General features: G+C 42.1%; 1 protein-coding gene across 1 annotated transcript in view; it reads left to right on the top strand.

Moving 5' to 3' along the window:
* Positions 1-5939, top strand: part of BMAL2 (basic helix-loop-helix ARNT like 2) — a 30214-nt gene extending 24275 nt beyond the window's left edge. The window contains exons 13-16 of the mRNA XM_056845990.1: positions 1822-1930; positions 2725-2815; positions 3398-3506; positions 5625-5939. Of these exons, the coding sequence (XP_056701968.1) occupies positions 1822-1930; positions 2725-2815; positions 3398-3506; positions 5625-5758 (443 nt within the window). The 3' untranslated portion in view covers positions 5759-5939. The remainder of the gene's footprint in view (positions 1-1821; positions 1931-2724; positions 2816-3397; positions 3507-5624) is intronic.
* Positions 5940-17202: the final 11263 nt, after the last annotated feature.

Genomic DNA, 17202 nt, shown 5'->3' with positions numbered 1-17202 from the left:
AAGGCATTTACATGTTTTGTTTGGAGTCAGTTTGACTACTTGTTCTTTTAATTTTTTCTGAATTGGCTGTGTAGACAAACGATTCGAATACTTGAATGAAAGCAGTATATCATTATTGCTTTGGTTACTGTCATAGGGTGGGGGGAAATGAAGGAACAAGAGAAAATGAACTGGATTTTAAAAAAATCTATAGTAACTATGACCATTTCCACAAGATTATCTGTTCCGGGCTCAATGCAGTTGAGAAGCAGAGTTTTTTTTCCTGCTTCCCACAGCATAATGGTGCATTTATACACCTCCCGGGAAGAAGAAGAGTTGGTTTTTATACCCCGCTTTTCTCTACCTTTAAGGAGTCTCAAATCGGCTTACAATTGACTTCCCTTCCTCTCCCCACAACAGACACCTTTGTGAGGTAGGTGGGGCTGAGAGAGTTCGGAGAGAACTGTGAGTAGCCCAAGGTCTTCCAGTAGGCTTCATGTGTAGGAGTGGAGAAAACAACCTGGTTCACCAGATTAGAGTCTGCCGCTCATGAGGAGGAATGGAGAGTCAAACCCAGTTCTCCATATTAGAATCTACCACTCTTAACCACTACACCACCCTGGTTTCCCCAGGTTTTATCCACTCTTACTCAAACCTGCCTTACTCTGAAGTTTTGGGAAAGATTCAGTAAAGCCTGGATGGCCGCTGAGTAGTTGGGAAAATTCAGATTTCCCTCCCACGTGGTAGCAATTTCCCATGATCCTGTCCCCACGGCAGCCATTTCTTCCCCCCACCAATGGAGGGCTTTTTATTTTTTAAATAATCTGCATTAAAATATTGTTAACTTTATATACCATTATAACAGTAAGTGTAACAGGTGCTGTGAGTTTTCAACTATTATTCTTTCAATAAAGGGGCAGAGCAATCGTGAAGGGGGAGGGACCAAAAGGGATTGGAGCCGGCGTGACCCCTGTTCCAACATTAGTGCCACTTGCGCCGACATTAGTGCCACTTGCGCCTGTTAATTGGCACTAACACCAGCGCAGGGCCACTTACGCTGGTGTTGGGGAGCCATGTGGCAGCACCACACATGGGCATTTCCCCAGTGTAAGGGCTCATGCCAGCGCCAAAGGGGACATTCCCGGGGGCAGGGCTGACTTTAGTCAGCTCTCTGAGGCCTTTTGCCCTGGAAATGCTCCCTTTTGCTGGCGCGAACTTGCGTCTGCAAAGAGGAAGGCGTAGCCCCGAGAAACTCAGTGGAGCAGTTTCACGGGGTTTGGGACAAAATACACAAGCCCCTCCCTGTGTAGAAACCACCTGTATGCCATAGCACATTGTTAAGGCAGAGATAAACTCCATTAAATTAGTTATAAGCACGGCAAATGAAATTATGTAAACAGTTAAAAAGGTAAAGGTCCCCTGTGCAAGCACCGGGTCATTCCTGACCCATGGGGTGACGTCACATCCCGATGTTTCCAAGGCAGACTTTGTTTGCGGGGTGGTTTGCCAGTGCCTTCCCCAGTCATCTTCCCTTTACCCCCAGCAAGCTGGGTCCTCATTTCACCGACCTCGGAAGGATGGAAGGCTGAGTCAACCTTGAGCCGGCTACCTGAAACCAACTTCCGTCGGGATCGAACTCAGGTCGTGAACAGAGCTTTTGACTGCAGTACTGCAGCTTAACACTCTGCGCCACGGGGCTCTTATGTAAACAGTTAAAGATGTATAATTGAAACAAAAAGAAGAAGGTCCAATTCCTGCATTTGTAACGCAGGCAAAGAAAACACATGAGTTAAAACTGTCAGTCTGGGAAACAGTGTAAAACTTTTCTTTCTCCAAATGTAGATGTGCCAAAGCCATCATTTCTTGGTGTACCAGGGATGTCTACAGGAACTATCCTTGGGGCTGGAAGCATTGGAACAGAGATCGCAAATGAAGTCTTAGATTTGCAAAGGTAACTGTTAGTTAAATGTTGATGAAATAAAGCTTCTAATAAAAGCTAACGATCAGGGTTTGTTTGTTTTTAAGTACGCACATATACAATATACTTTTCTCCTTTGTGTTTCTTTTGAAAAAGTTCTTCACATTCAAGGGCACTTCTAGCATGAAGGGCAGATGCTAGTACACTGCACTTTCTTGATCTCCTTATTCGATTCAGATCTCCTTTTGCTTCATCATTAACATCCTGCCCAACTGACAATGGATTGTAGAGCTCTGACCTAGACAATCCGGTCTACATATTCTCCGCTTAAACCAAGTGGCCATTTGATTGTTCATTCCGAATTTAAGGATCTCCGACAACTGAGTGTGACATGGCTTTCCCAAACAAATTTGTTGGGACTGACAATATTAAAATTAGGATTTCTAAAAGAAAAATGCAGGTTTATGATGGCTTCTTAGGAGCTGATTTTAGTCTATTGCAATGTTTATTGTAGGTATCATCTTGCCTTTACTTCTCTGCCCTCTACCTTTGTAATCTACTTTCTACTTCATTTAAGATATGGCATGGCATAGGTGGTTTTCTGTTTGCATTGTTTTTTCACTGTGTAATCCTAGTTGTATTGTATTGTTTACTAGATGTCTGAATTGTTTTTTATAATGTGGAATCTGCTTCAGTCTCGGTGAGACAGGTGGCCGATAAATAAATAAAAATACTCAAGCTCTGGTTTTGGTTTTAAAAATCAATTGCCACACTTCTGTTGAAGGATTTGCGATAAGTATTTAGTACTGCCTCTTGTTTTTACATAGATTACATACGACTCCACCTCTTGGCGAGTTAAGTCCTTCAGATCTTATGAGGAAGTCTTCTTCCCCAGTTATAACAGTAACTTGCAGTAATGTGAGTATCAGTAAAACATTAGACACCAACTGTTACTGTTGAGGAAACCAGTAATTGGATTTGATCTATCTTGCTGCTGCCTCAGTACTCCATAGCAAATGGCAACAGTTCTGCAAATTTGGTAGCTTGTGTTAATGTATCTTCACAGATTGGCTAGCATGAAAGAAGTTCTTTTGTACCATAGTAATTCCTGGGGACATATTACCTTAAAACATATCTGCCAGAGTTTTCTCACATGACTACAAACTGCCGGTTGAACCTACAAGCCATTACTTGTAGGTACCTTCTCCTGAGCAGCTCTTCTGGGAGCTTTATTAAGGAGCATTTTTAGGCCACAATCCAGCACTGAGCAAATTTAATTAAGTTCACTAACTTTAATAGGCTAAATAATCTAAAATTTCAGAAAGCACTGTAAATATTTGGCAAATACGAAGCATTGCCACTTGCAGCTTACCCATTACTTGGAACCCAAGTCCTCTCAAAGAGCTAATGAATGTTCCTCTATTGAAAGCTTTGGGGCTGATGTTTTTCATCATGTAATTGATTGGTGTCCATTTGTCACCATTTTGTTTGTCTTCTCAGGTGCCAAATAAAGAACTGATTCAATTATGTCCGTCTGTGATGGAAGATTTGGAAACTTCAGGGCAAAATCAGGGCACTGTTTCATTCCCTAGCAATGCACCACTTCTTAGTAAGTTATTTTTATTATTTATTTTTAGTGAAATATATCTTCAGCCTCTGAAATAGTTGGTGTAGCTTGCAGTGCAATCCTCTGTAGGGTTACTCTGGAGTGAGCCCATTGAAGTCAATGCAGTTAGACTGGAGTAACTCTGCATAGGACTGCGCTGTCAGTGCTCTGAGCTTGCCTGTATGCCGGCTTGTATGAAAAGCCTAGAGTGAAAGAAACCCTGAAGGTGTGCTTTGTTAATGCAGTCTGACAGGGTTTGAATCCACCTGTCAACCTGAAAGTACTCTAATTGAGTTCCCTGTATAAAGGGCTTCAAAGCTTAATTTGTTCGTTGCTCAGTTCCATTTAATGCCTGCATATGTTGGCCTCTAGTAATGGTGGGCCAAGCGGTGTATTTAGAAACACAAACCTTGAATCGTTTACCAGAGGGTACCACTCATCTTCTCAAGGCAGTGTATCCAGCACAAGCATCCCACCCACTGTAAAGAAGCTCGGGGTCATGTGACTTCAGCTGCCCAGTTTAAATACATAGATGGCTGCCTAAATATTCAGGAGAGCTTAGATGATGAATTTTCAGTTTGGCTCATGTCAAACTGTCTCTCTTTCCACTTTTTTTTTTTTTTTACAAAACGGTGTTTGCCATAGGGTGTACGAAAGCTTGGGTTTCTGTGGACTAAATCAGCTTTAATTCAGGTATCCTGGCTGGAGCCATTTGATAACCTGTCAACATTGGCTATTTATGAAAATTTACTTAAAATAAGACCTAAAATAAAGTGCCACTTTTGCACTGAAAAAGGACACATCCCAAAACATTCTCATTACAAGATACTCTTATCTTGTAATGATAATCTTATCTTGTAATGATAATGTTTTGGGTTGTGTCCTTTTTCAGTGCAAAAGTGGCAGTTTATTTTAGGTCTTATTTTAAGTGCTTAAATATGCATAAAAGGGAAATGTGGAAGTTGTCCTCATGGTCCTTTTTTCTTTTTAAAAATTGAAATAGAATCAGTTGGATTAAATAATTTAAACAAAAGACCCTAGGGGAAATGAAGGTACTAGAAATATCAAATATGCACAAGCATATAGTAGTACCTCTAATCAATAAATACCATTAAATACAGTTGTAGAACAGTAACTGAAGAAGTCATTTTCACGAAACAAGTATATACCCTGGAACTTGTCAAACACCACCTATGGAATTTACAACCTGCCGTGAACATCACCTGTGGAATTTACTACCTGTATTTGTTGGATAAGGAGCCCTGTGGTTCAGAGTGGTAAGCTGCAGTACTGCAGTCCAAGCTCTGCTCATGACCTGAGTTCGATCCCGACGGAAGTTGGTTTCAGGTAGCCGGCTCAAGGTTGACTCAGCCTTCCATCCTTCCGAGGTCAGTAAAATGAGGACCCAGCTTGCTGGGGGTAAAGGGAAGATGACTGGGGAAGGCACTGGCAAACCACCCCGTAAACAAAGTCTGCCTAGTAAACGTCAGGATGTGACATCACCCCATGGGTAAGGAATGACCCAGTGCTTGCACAGGGGACCTTTACCTTACATTTTTACCTATTTGTTGGATAACTATATTTTGAACATTAACTTGTTACTTGAATTTGTTTGACTTATCCACAATCTGATTTTGTTGAATTTTCTCTAAGTATTTATTTATTTTGGAACTTTACCTGGTGAATTGACAACCTGTATTTTGTTTGTTAAATTTAAAGAGATTGATGTCAGAAATCTACAATTGTATTTAATGGTATTTTTTTATTAGAGGTACTACTCTATGCTTGTGTGGATTAAATAACTTGGCATTTGCAAAGCCCCTCACCTATTTCTGCTGCAACTACTGCATTATGTTAACCCTCAGACATTCTAAGAAGAACGTCCAGACTGCAATGAAGACAGCTGGTCTGGTTTCTTTGTTCGCACCCTGAATTTACTGAATAATATTTTCTATTGTTAGAGTATTTCATACTTATCTGCCTTGTAACACTTGCATGAAATTAAAGATAAGATGTCAAAGTTCTTTCCTCCCCCCAGATACTGTATGCTTGTGAGTAAATGGCGAATTATAGATCCTGTGTTGAAATGTTATGGTTGTGCATTCCTTGTTGTTTTCCTAGGTGACCCCACTCAGTTGGATTTCGATGCAGTGTGTGAAAACGACACTAACATGGCTGCTCTTATGAATTACTTAGAAGCTGAAGGGGGTCTGGGAGATGCAGCAGAGTTAAGTGAGATCCAGTGGACTCTCTAGTTGTGTTTCTGCATCTGAGAAGCAATGAGAACAGCTTTTAATGCACAACAAAGAATTCTGCATCCTCAAGTACTGTATTGGTACCTTTTAAGGCTTTAATTCATATTTACATTATTACATATATATATTTTTAAAATACCTGCCTTGTTCATAAAAAAATAAGTTTAACTGCATATGCCAAAAAGATTTTTTTAAAGGCCACACACAACCTCAGCTTGTTACTGATACAAATGATGACTGGAACGCTTAGAACATGGTTATATTTTTACTACAAAAAAAATCTTTTAAGTAGAATATATTGTTAAAATTGGCATAGGATTTTTTTGTTCTGAAATGTTCTATTTTTTTAAGTATCGTATTTATTTAAGTTCCTAATTTATTAGTGTTGCTTCAAAAATGTCTATTTTCGAGTAGCTTTCGATTTTTTAAAAAAATGTCTATTCCTGTAGTAGCTGTATGCTGTTTGAGGCTTTATTTTAACTACAAAACATGGGATCAAGAAGCAGACAGTGAAGCTTTTATTAAAAAGGACCAATCATCGTGTTCAACAGGAAAAAATGCATTGTCTTGATATGAAACCACTAGAGGCAGGTGGGAGCTAAGAGAACCTGAACCCCCGATATCTCATTACCTCTGACATTTGCAGCAGCCAGTCAGAACATGAGGCACAACAGAGACATCGGAGATGTAAATGTTCATATCAGACACTGTTTGGACAATCGCAGTTCGTTGTATTAGAAACCCTCTTAAAGAGAGAATAGATTATTATCGGTACAAAGATTAAAAATAGGACAAGTAGGAATGTGGACTGAAATAAACCAGCTCAGGAAAAAATTGGACCATAAAGGCCTTTCGTCTTAATTTTTGAGTGTAAAACCGTGAAATCTTTGGGTAGGATGCATGCACTGAAATCCTTGCTTCACAGTTGGACCCTGGAGTGGCTGTGAAGTCTTCTGGCCGTTTCAGTTTTGACATGGAAAATAAGTCCCAGCAATTCAAGCAATAGCTAATTTATGTATCCCAGACAATAGAGATGAGCATTTCTGTTCCTGAATCTAGAAGCCTTCTAAAATACATGAAGAATGTGATGTTCTGGTCCTCTAATGTGGCCTACTCCTTGGAATTTGGATATACAAGTAAACATGTCTTCACACACTCAATGTTAAACTTCAAGTAAACTTTAGCTTCAGCTGAAGTGAAATTTATATTGTTAAAATTCTTTAAAGTAGGCAGTAGCGAATAGTCTTTCTAAAGTGTGACTGAGCTTCAGTGAAAGTGTGTGTATATGTGTGTATGAGAAAAATGTGAGGAGTCTGTCTTGCACCTTATAAAATGAGCAGATGTACCCCATAACAGGTGAGACCATGTGCGTACATTGCATATGGGACCAATTAATTCTCCCCCCCTAGAATGTATTAAAAAGGACATTTTTTCCTTGTGTGTTGTGGATTGTGTTGCAGATGTACATGGGGGTACGTGCTAATTTTTGTTCTGTGTAAAGGGTATCTGGACGTGAAATTGCCCATTTGTTTTGGGGGCAATTGTGTGTGTTTGCTTATTTGATGTGCACAGTTGAACTGCTGAGCCTGTGTTTTGAAGAGGGAGATAAGAATGGGTGGAGAGCAGGTTCTTAACCCTTTTCCCCTTGCTTACTTTACTACCAAAAATCATGACCAGCAGGCTGCTTTTACTCCATAGATTTTTTAAAAAAGTATAGGGGAAAGGATTAGGAATCCCCCATGCCAGTCTCCTGCAAAATGCATAGTGGCTGCCTTTTGTGGGGGGGGGAAGTCTTCAAAAAGATTTACAGAATTACATTTGATGTGTATAGTTCATGATGGGTAGCCGTGTTAGTCTGTCTGTAGCAGTAGAAAAGAGCAAGAGTCCAGTGGCACTGTGAAGACTAATAAAATTTCTGGTAGGGTATGAGCTTTCATGAGTCACAGCTCACTTCTTCAGATAACAGATGTTTCGTTTTGCACAGAGAATGTGCTGCTGCTGCTGTGTGTGTAAAGTGCCATCAAGTCGCAGCCTACTTATGGCAACCCTTTTTGGGGGGTTTTCATGGCAAGAGACTAACAGAGGTGGTTTGCCAGTGCCTTCCTCTGCACAGCAACCCTGGACTTCCTTGGTGGTCCCCCATCCAAATACTAACCAGGGCTGACCCTGCTTAGCTTCTGAGATCTGACGAGATCAGGCTAGCCTGGGCCATCCAGGTCAGGGCCTGCTGCTGCTACTTCTAGGGAAAACAAAAGTAAGAGTGCTTACTCTGAGGAGCCACTAGATGTCCTATTGCTTCTGTTCTAGAGTAAAGTATTGCCTGACTTACCTGAAAGATGTTTGGGCTGCCTTCACTTTTATGTCTGAAACACATATATGGTGGCACAATACATGCCAGTGTAAAAAACACTTCCTTTGGGGAATAGTGTGTTTAGAAAATTACAGTGCACTTGTCTGTGGACCTTTCTTCATCTTTTTAGAGAGAAGCAGACCAGCATCTTGTAATTGGTATTGCATGGATGTGAAAATTGTCCTATGTAGTAAAGCTGAATGTAGCTTAAATTGTAGCATACAAATCAGTAACTTGGAAGGCTGTTAAGAGGTGCTGCCTACTCCCCCCTCCTCCTCCCCAGTTAAGAACTTAAAAAGCATGGAAGAGTGAGTGACATCTGTTGTAGAAGGAATTGGGACTGAGACTCTGGTCCACCCCAATCCCCCGCTCCTTCTCTAAGCATCCCTTTGGGAAAACGTCTGAGGAGTGCAGACTAATGGAAGAGCTGGGTTTGACCCTGGTCTGTAGAAACATTGCAGTGATTCCACTTAAGTAGCCAGAGAAAGCTTTGGGGTAGTAAGAAATTAAGAGGCTGTTGTGTCCTTTCAAAAGTATGCTGGTAGTCTTCTGCTTGACCTGACTCTGAGTAGGAAAAGATAGGCAAGTCAAAGTGAAGAACCCAGGAAATGCAGCTCTTTCGGTCTGTCTCTCCTTCTGGTTATGCTCAGAAGGGCCAGGAAAAACAAGTGGCCCGTATATATTCAGTGTTACCCGCTGTTGAAAAAATTACTTCTGGGACATTCCCATGACTGTTTGGGCATTTTCTTGTCCATTGGAACAAACCATTTTGTGGAATTACTTTTACTCCAAAAATGGGGCTCTGGAGCAACATGTACAGTATCTGTCCATTTGCTCACTTATTAAATCCTTTATTTTTATTTTTACCACTCGAAAGCTTGCTAATTTTCCTTCACTGATTTCTACTTCACATTCAGTATACTTTGTAAATGTTTATGCTAACCAATGGTCAGGGGAAATTAAAATATATTTTATACAAGAAAGTGCACAGTGTGTGTTTGTTTTAAAGCCAATGCTAACTCTCACAAAACAATCCTGTTGGGCTGTGTTTAAATATGTTTTTAATGTTTGTTTTTTTACTTGTAGGTGGATCTTGTTTCAACTGAACTAAGTGTAAATGCTGAGCTTCATACTACAAAAGGTAGTCAGAAGAGCACAGAGGCTACAGGTCCCAAAGACGCATGTAACTTTCTCTGTAGGGTCACAATGGATTCTTAACTTTCCTTGTGAATCCAGTTTCTCAGATGATTTTGCACATGTTAGAATCATAGAATCATAGAATTGGAAGGGGTCATACAGGCCATCTTGTACAACCCCCTGCTTAATGCAGGATCAGCCTAGAGCAGCCTCTGTTTAAAGACTGCCAGTGAGGGGGAGCTCACCACTTCCCAAGGTAGCTGATTCCACTGTCAAACAACTCTTACTGTAAAAAAATTTTCCCCCTAATATCCAGCCGGTACCTTTCTGCCTGCAATTTAAACCCATTATTGCGAGTCTTATATGCAGTTTGCAGGATGGGTCAGCTATCAGCCTAGCTTCTTTTCTTGTGCTTCCTTCCCTTTTTATCTATGAATATGGCATAGATGCATTACACGCAAGCTCATCTTTTATGTGGGTTTACAGCCCCCAACTCATTCTGCTCCATCCATTGACTGCTGATCCACACTGCATGAAGTGTGCAGTTGAACATCCTCCTCAGCCAGCCTCCCAGCCTTTTTTAAGTGTGTGGAGCACTTCACATAGTCCCGATAGTTCCCACTGGCCTTCCCACACAGCTCTTGTGCTAGCCTCCCTCCCTCTGCATTGACTGTTCCTCAGCAAAGGAAGGCAGCATTGTTTTAAAAGCTTCCATAGGGGTGCTGGCCACGCAAATAAGCAGCAAGCACTTCCCCTGCTTGCCCCCTGGCACTCACTGCACTCAGCTTTTCACTGACATGCTGGAAACGCACAACACTTCTTATTTTCCTTCCGGGACATTTTAAAATGTGTATACATTTTGCAACAATGAAGTTGTTTTTTGGACAACTGCCAACCTTAAAATATTAGTCTTTATTCGCATAATTGTTCTGGCTGAGCTGTTAGCTGATGGGATTCTGCATTTCTGTCTCATTGCAAGTACACATGTATATTGTAGGCAAAAGTAATATGTAGCTATTTTGTGCCTTTCCATCAAAGGGTTTCCCAACCCTGTTGAGCCTGTGGGCACTCTTGGAATTTTGAGATGGGCACCACCATAAAATGTCTGTCATGGAAAGGCAGGACCAATGACAAGATGGTGAGGTGTCCCAAGCCAAGCATCTTTCTACGATGGAGGCAATTGCTTCATGGGCTCTTTTGGAAGAACCTACTGCTCCAAGTTGGTTGGACAAATTAAAGGGTTCCTGGATTAAGGGAACTATTTGGATACTTTCTAGTCTTCCTTCTGGCCTGGATATGGGACTGAAACAGTCTTGGTCATCCTGGTAGATGACCTATGCCTGGAGATGGATGAGGAGATTGTGACCCTACTGATTCTCTTGGACTTCTTGGTGGCTTTTGATACCATCTATTGTGGGATCCTTCTGGATAGCCTTTTGGAGTTTTGCAGTAGGAGGTGCCATTTTGCAGTGGTTTCAGTCCAACCTGGAGGGTAGGTTTCAGAAGGTGGAGCTGGGGTACTGTTGCTCAGCTCTTTGGCCGTTGACTTATAGAGACCTGCAGATTCCATCTTGTCCCCCATGCTCTTAAACGTTTACATGAAACCACTGGGTGAGGTCATCCGGAGAGTTGGTCTAGGCTGTCACCAATATATGGATGACACATAGCTCTGTCCTGTGCTTCCAGCTAATCCCATGGAGGATGTAGAAACCCTGAACCAGTGCCTGGAGGTGCAAGTTTGGGGTAGGTGCAAGTTGAAGCTTAATTCTGACCAGATGGAAATGCTATTGGTGAGCAGGACTGACCTGGGAATTGAGGTGTCTCCTTTTTTGGATGGGGTTGCACTCCCCCTGAAGACTCAGGTCTGTAGCTTGGGGGTGCTGCTGGACCCTGCTCTACCGATAGATAAGCAGATGGTGGCTGAGATCAGGGTGCCAGCTTGAACTGGTAAGCCAGGTGGCATTTCCTGGGCAGAAAAGATCTGGCCGCTGTGGTGCATGCCCTGGTTACATCTAGATTAGATTACTGCAATGCACTGTATTTCGGGCTGTCCTGTATGACCCTCTTGTGTCAATGTCCAGGCTGAAGTAATACTTTCAGGCTGGTGTGTGTGTGTGTGTGTGTAATGGTTCCCCAAATCCTGAATTCACCGTCCCTTCCATTGCCATTGTTCCTATATCTGCTTCAGTGCCATTTCCCTTTCTTAGTGACCTTCCTCATAATAACCACAACCAATCTGGAACCAAATAGTGTAAGTGGTGTTGCAACATAACCAGTCAGGTTTGGCTATGTTGTGTCATCACTGAGGGCAAGCAAAGACAACTGAGAGTGAGAGCAGTGCTTTTGGGTCAGTTTTTACCCCCAATAGGAAAAGGTAAAGGTAGTCCCCTGTGCAAGCACCGGGTCATTCCTGACCCATGAGGTGACATCACATCCCGACGTTTACTAGGCAGACTATGTTTATGGGGTGGTTTGCCAGTGCCTTCCCCAGTCATCTACACTTTACCCCCAGCAAGCTGGGTACTCATTTTACAGACCTCAGAAGAGTGGAAGGCTGAGTCAACCTTGAGCTGGCTACCTGAAACTGACTTCTGTTGGGATCGAACTAAGTTTTTGACTGCAGTACTGCAGCTTAACACTCTGCCCCAACACATGGAGACATTTACTTTCTGGAACAGCCTCTTTTAAAATTGCCAAAGAGGCACTTTTTGATACTTTAAAAAGTGCAGCCCTGTAACAGGAAAGATAATAATAGTGATTTCCTCCCCGAAATTTGAGAGTGGTCTATATGAGAAATGGTTTGCATATTTCAACCTGAGAAAGAGAAATATCATTTTTCTTCCATATGCATCTTAAGGACATAGTGGTAGTATTTATAGAGAAGGTGCTTGAAGACACAAAATGTTTCCATGGGTATAGGTTGTCTATGGTTGTCTGTGGTTCTTGGAACAGTTAGTACTTGATGGCTTTCAAGTACTTCCAGGTGTTTCTTAACTTCGATAGAGTCTTTATTATAAGTTTGTTGTCAGAACTGCTGCATAGAGCCAAAGTAACAGGAAAGCCCTTTTTCTAAACTTAGTGTCTGTTGATCTGTATGACAACACCAGAGGCTGTTTCACCCAAGCAAAATATAGTGCTGAAGTTGTTCCAGTATTTTTGGAACTTGGAACAGATGATGTCGCTCACTCTAAAAGGGCTGTGTCCTTGAGAAGGGATGTGGAAAGCGCTGCTTGTTTTAGGTGAGCGCTCTGTTTGCATGCAGAGCCCGAACAGAGTGGGCCCCATTCCAGAGGGCTTTTTGGGAAGCCAGTTTAGCTCTGCGGAAGTCAGCTTGTGCTACAAAACTTGCGAGTGAGCATCTGCAGTTGACTAGCAGACAGCTCAAGTTACCATTCACCCCTAATAAGTCTAGCTCAAGCCAAAATGCCTCTTTTCCTCCCCACCTCTTCTATTCCAGCAGTAAAAAATCTACCAAAGGATAGCTGAAGATTTGTGGCTGTGTCACATTATCCCAGGCTCCTCTTCCTAGCCCTACTGCACTGCCTACCAGGCAGGAGTTTGCTCCATTAGCTTCAGCTGTTGGGGAAAACTCCACTTTCTTGCATGCTCCTTTAAATCCCATTGATATTGATGACGCAGGGACCAGCGGGGAAACTTCCTGTTTCCTATGGAAGGAGTTTTAATTCCCATTGATTTCAGTGGCAGAGAATTAAAAATGAATAACTCTTGCTGTGTCGTACATCCAGTTTCTTTAAAAACAAACAAATATGTTTTAAATAGTGGAAGGAAGGAAAGTTTTTATCGGTAGTAATGTTACTGGCACTAACAAATCAGTGTCCTTGATGACCTGTTATCCACATTCTACGCCACTGGTACTCAATCCACAGCTCACGGGGAGCCCTGTTCACAGTTACCATCGACCAGAAGAGCCACATTTACCTCCACCCCTGGCACAAGGCCTGTATTTCAGGGTGTTTTGCAGTTTACCCTGTTCCACTGGCAGTGGTTGTTTCAAGGGGAAAGCTACATGCCAACCACAAGCCCCACTGGGTAATGGCCTTGCCCACTTTCCCAAAATATGGGTTGCTGCCCCATTAAGAAAAAGTGCTCAGAAAATCCACAGGAGGTGATCAAAAGAGCCACATGTAACTCTTGAGCCAAGGAGTATCACTGTTCTGTGCTATACTTGCAATGGTAATGGACATGCTTGCTTGGGAGAAAACTTGCCTTCTAATAGTGTAATACTGAAGCTAGTGTTCTGGGGCAGTATCTCTTTGTTAGAGGCACTTCCTGGGGGAAAGACAGATCTTTTGTGTTGAACCGAGTAACAACCAAGCATTTATTGTGTGGAGGGGAAAGATATCCTCTGTGTGTGTGTGAAGTGCCGTCAAGTCGCTTCCGACTCATGGCGACCCTATGAAGGAAAGTCCTCCAAAATGTCCTATCTTTGACAGCCTTGCTCAGATCTTGCAAACTGAAGGCTGTGGCTTCCTTTATTGAGTCAATCCATCTCTTGTTGGGTATTCCTCTTTTCCTGCTGCCCTCAACTTTTCCTAGCATGACTGTCTTTTCCAGTGACTCTTGTCGTCTCATGACGTGACCAAAATACGACAGCCTCAGTTTAGTCATTTTAGCTTCTAGGGTCAGTTCAGGCTTGATTTGATCTATAACCCACTGATTTGTTTTTTTGGCAGTCCACGGAATCCATAACACTCTCCTCCAACACCACATTTCAAAGGAATCTATTTTCTTCCTATCAGCTTTCTTCACTGTCCAGCTTTCACACCCATACATAGTAATAGGTTTAAAAAATTCCTTTGGGTGTTTTTTTAAAAATTGCAATGTCTTAAAACCATGGTCTTCTATCAAACATGTTAAGTTAAAGTCTGCTTTAAAGTACCTGCCTTGAATGCAGAAGGTACCAGGTTCTATCCTGTGCATGTCTACTTAAAGGTTCTCAGGTAGCAAGAATGAGATTTCTCTGACTGAGACCTGGAGAATATCTTTTTTCAAAACAGCAACTTTCATTGTCTCAAGAACAGACAATTAGTTGTGATATTTTTGCAAAGCTTTTTGCTGATAAAAATATCAAGAATATGCTTTGATCTAGATTTAAATTCTATCCGAAGAAATGCCTAATACACCACCTGGTCTGTTTATGAACCAGTTTGATCCAGTTTCTATGATGAATATTGACAAGAAAGATCCTGAGATCAGGGGAAGGCTGCTACTTGTGCCCTGGATCCTTAGCCAACCTGGCTGCTAAAATCATTCAGAGACCACATCAACAAATTCCTTCCTATCTATTAGAAATCCAACTCAGGGCACCTTCCCTCGGCCACTCGAAGAGGCAATTATCTGTCCACTATCGCTCAGTCCCTAATCTGCCCTTCCTAAGCAAAGTGATTGAGAGAGCAGTAGCAGACAAACTCCAGGTCTTTTTTGGTCACTCATCTGCTCTAGACTCTCTTCAGTCTTGTTTCAGACCAGGCTATGGGATGGGGATGGCCCTGGTGACTTTAATTGATGACCTCCATCTGAATATAGACAAAGGCCATGCTTCTTTGTTGCTCCTACTGAATTTATCTGGCACCTTTGACACAGTGGACCATACCATCTCGTTGAGACACTTGGAGGCACAGATAGACATCAGGGGTTGTGTGCTGGACTGGTTCTATTCATTTCTCACTGACTGAATGCAAAGAATTGTCATTGGACACCATTTATCAGTGAGGCACCTATCCTGTGGGGTTCAATAGGGCACACGTCTATCCCCCATGCTCTTCAACTTGTAAGTAAAGCCCTTATCCAACCTCAAAACTATGAATTATTTGGCCTATCATCAATATGCAGCTCTATATATATCCTTATCCAAATCTCCTGGTGATGCAGTAGAGGTCCTGAGTCATTGTCTGGCTGCTGTGGTTAAATGGCTAAGAATGAATAAACTGAAACTAAACCCAGGACAGACAGAGCTAATGCTGCTTGGAAAGGCAGATGTCTTTAAGGACATTATGCTCCACACTTTTGATGGAGTTCAGCTGACCCTTGCTGACTCACGAGCCTTGGGGTTATACTGGATCCACCATTACTGCTGGAGAAACAAATTATTGTAGCTGCAAAAAAAATTCCTTCTTCCATTCTTCCAACTCATCCTAGTCCTGAAGATGGCCTTGATACAGTTGATCTGGCACCTGGATCCATGCCATGATGACATTGAGACTAGACTACTACTGTAATGCACTCTACATAGGTCTTCCCTCAAAGCCAATTCAGAGATGCCAGTTGGTACAGAATGCCACAATTTGTTTATTATTGGGAACCAGATAAAGCATGTATATTACTCTCATTCTGCAGTCACCCTATTGGTTTCCCATCAGTTACTGGGCTCAACCTAAGGAACTGTCTATTGCATACAAAGCCTGTTATGGCCTTGGTACCTCATATCTGCAGGACTGCGTCTCCTCTCTCTGCCACAACAGCTTCGCTCATCTGAGCTGGGCATTCTGCGGGTACAATTCTGTAAATGGGCAAAATCAACAACTGCCCGTACACATGCATTCTCTGTTGTGGCCCCACCTGATGTAATGGTTGGCCTGATGAGGTCAGGAAGGCTCCCACCCTCCTGGCATGTTGCAAGCTATGCAAAACTGAATTATTCAAACAGGCCTTTTGCGCAGGGCTGCACTATAACAACATGGTTCAGAAAGAAGCTTGGGGTAAAGGGTTAGGGACCGTAGACTATATGATTGTGTATAGTTTGTACCCTCTGTTGCTGTAAGGTGGTTCCTACTATGTAATTTTTGATTTTGATTATCATGTCATGTTAATACTTACGTTATGCTTAGTCTCTGGTTGGTTTCCAGATTTCTACAAGTGAGATCTTTTGCTTTGTCTGTTGGATGTTCCAACCCTTGTATTGACTTATTCTGTGCAATCTGCCTTCAGTCCCTGAGAGAAAGGCAGATTATTAATAGCATAATGTATGGTAAATTAATAAGATAATTGATGTGAGACCAATATAGAAAGTGTTTTTCCTCCCTCCCCCAAAAAGTGTGATGATGCTGCTGTTATTTACAGAACCACAGGGCATTTATTCAGTGCCAAAGAGGGCCAGCTGCATTCTAAGTGAACAGAGTTATATTAATACTAGGCACACTGCTCCTTCCAAAACACAAACAAATACAGGAGATGGAAGAACAACAGTGAATCTACAGAGACAAAATGAGTGTTGAGCAGGAATGAAAATCAGTCACTGCTTTTTTTTGTAAATGTCTCTTCAGACAACAAAAATATGAATATGATACCTTAGTTTGAAGAACGAGTTTACCTTATGCCTGTTGCAATAAGGAGAGCCAACGTGGTGTAGTGATTAAGAGTGGTAGTTTGGAGTGGTGGACTCTGATCTGGAAAACCGGGTTGGTTTCCCTACTCCTACACATGAAGCAAGCTGTATGACCTTGGGCTAGTCACACTCTCTCACCTACCTCACAGGGTGTCTGTTGTGGAGAGGGGAAGGGAAGGTGATCGTAAGCTGGTTTGAGTCTTCCTTAAGTGGTAGAGAAAGTTGGCATATAAAAACCAACTCTTCTTCTTTTCAAACCTCGCAGATGATAAAATGGCCAAAGAGCATTGACGGAGGTGCAGTGGCTACCTCTTGGGTTTTGAGGAAGAATCTGACATAAGGAACAGAATGAGTGATGGTCCTGCCAGGCTGACCATCTAGGGCAGCATTGATCAAGGGATGCCTGCCTACTATGCTGGAGATAATGGGTGAACCAACTTGATTTGATCTGGCATACTTGATTTCTTTGACCTCAGAATTGTCTGCATCTCCAAATGTTTAGGCCTTAGTTCATCCTATGCTACCTAGGTTGGGCTTACATAGAAATCCTGAACAAGTCCAGCCTGGTCATTTTTATATGATCAGATTTAAAATATAATATTAATGGGAGAG

This window comes from Euleptes europaea, chromosome 3 (assembly GCF_029931775.1).
Source record: "Euleptes europaea isolate rEulEur1 chromosome 3, rEulEur1.hap1, whole genome shotgun sequence".
Lineage (NCBI taxonomy): Eukaryota > Metazoa > Chordata > Lepidosauria > Squamata > Sphaerodactylidae > Euleptes > Euleptes europaea.
The sequence above is the reverse complement of the archived record's forward strand: the minus strand, read 5'-3'. Positions and strand labels throughout refer to the sequence as shown.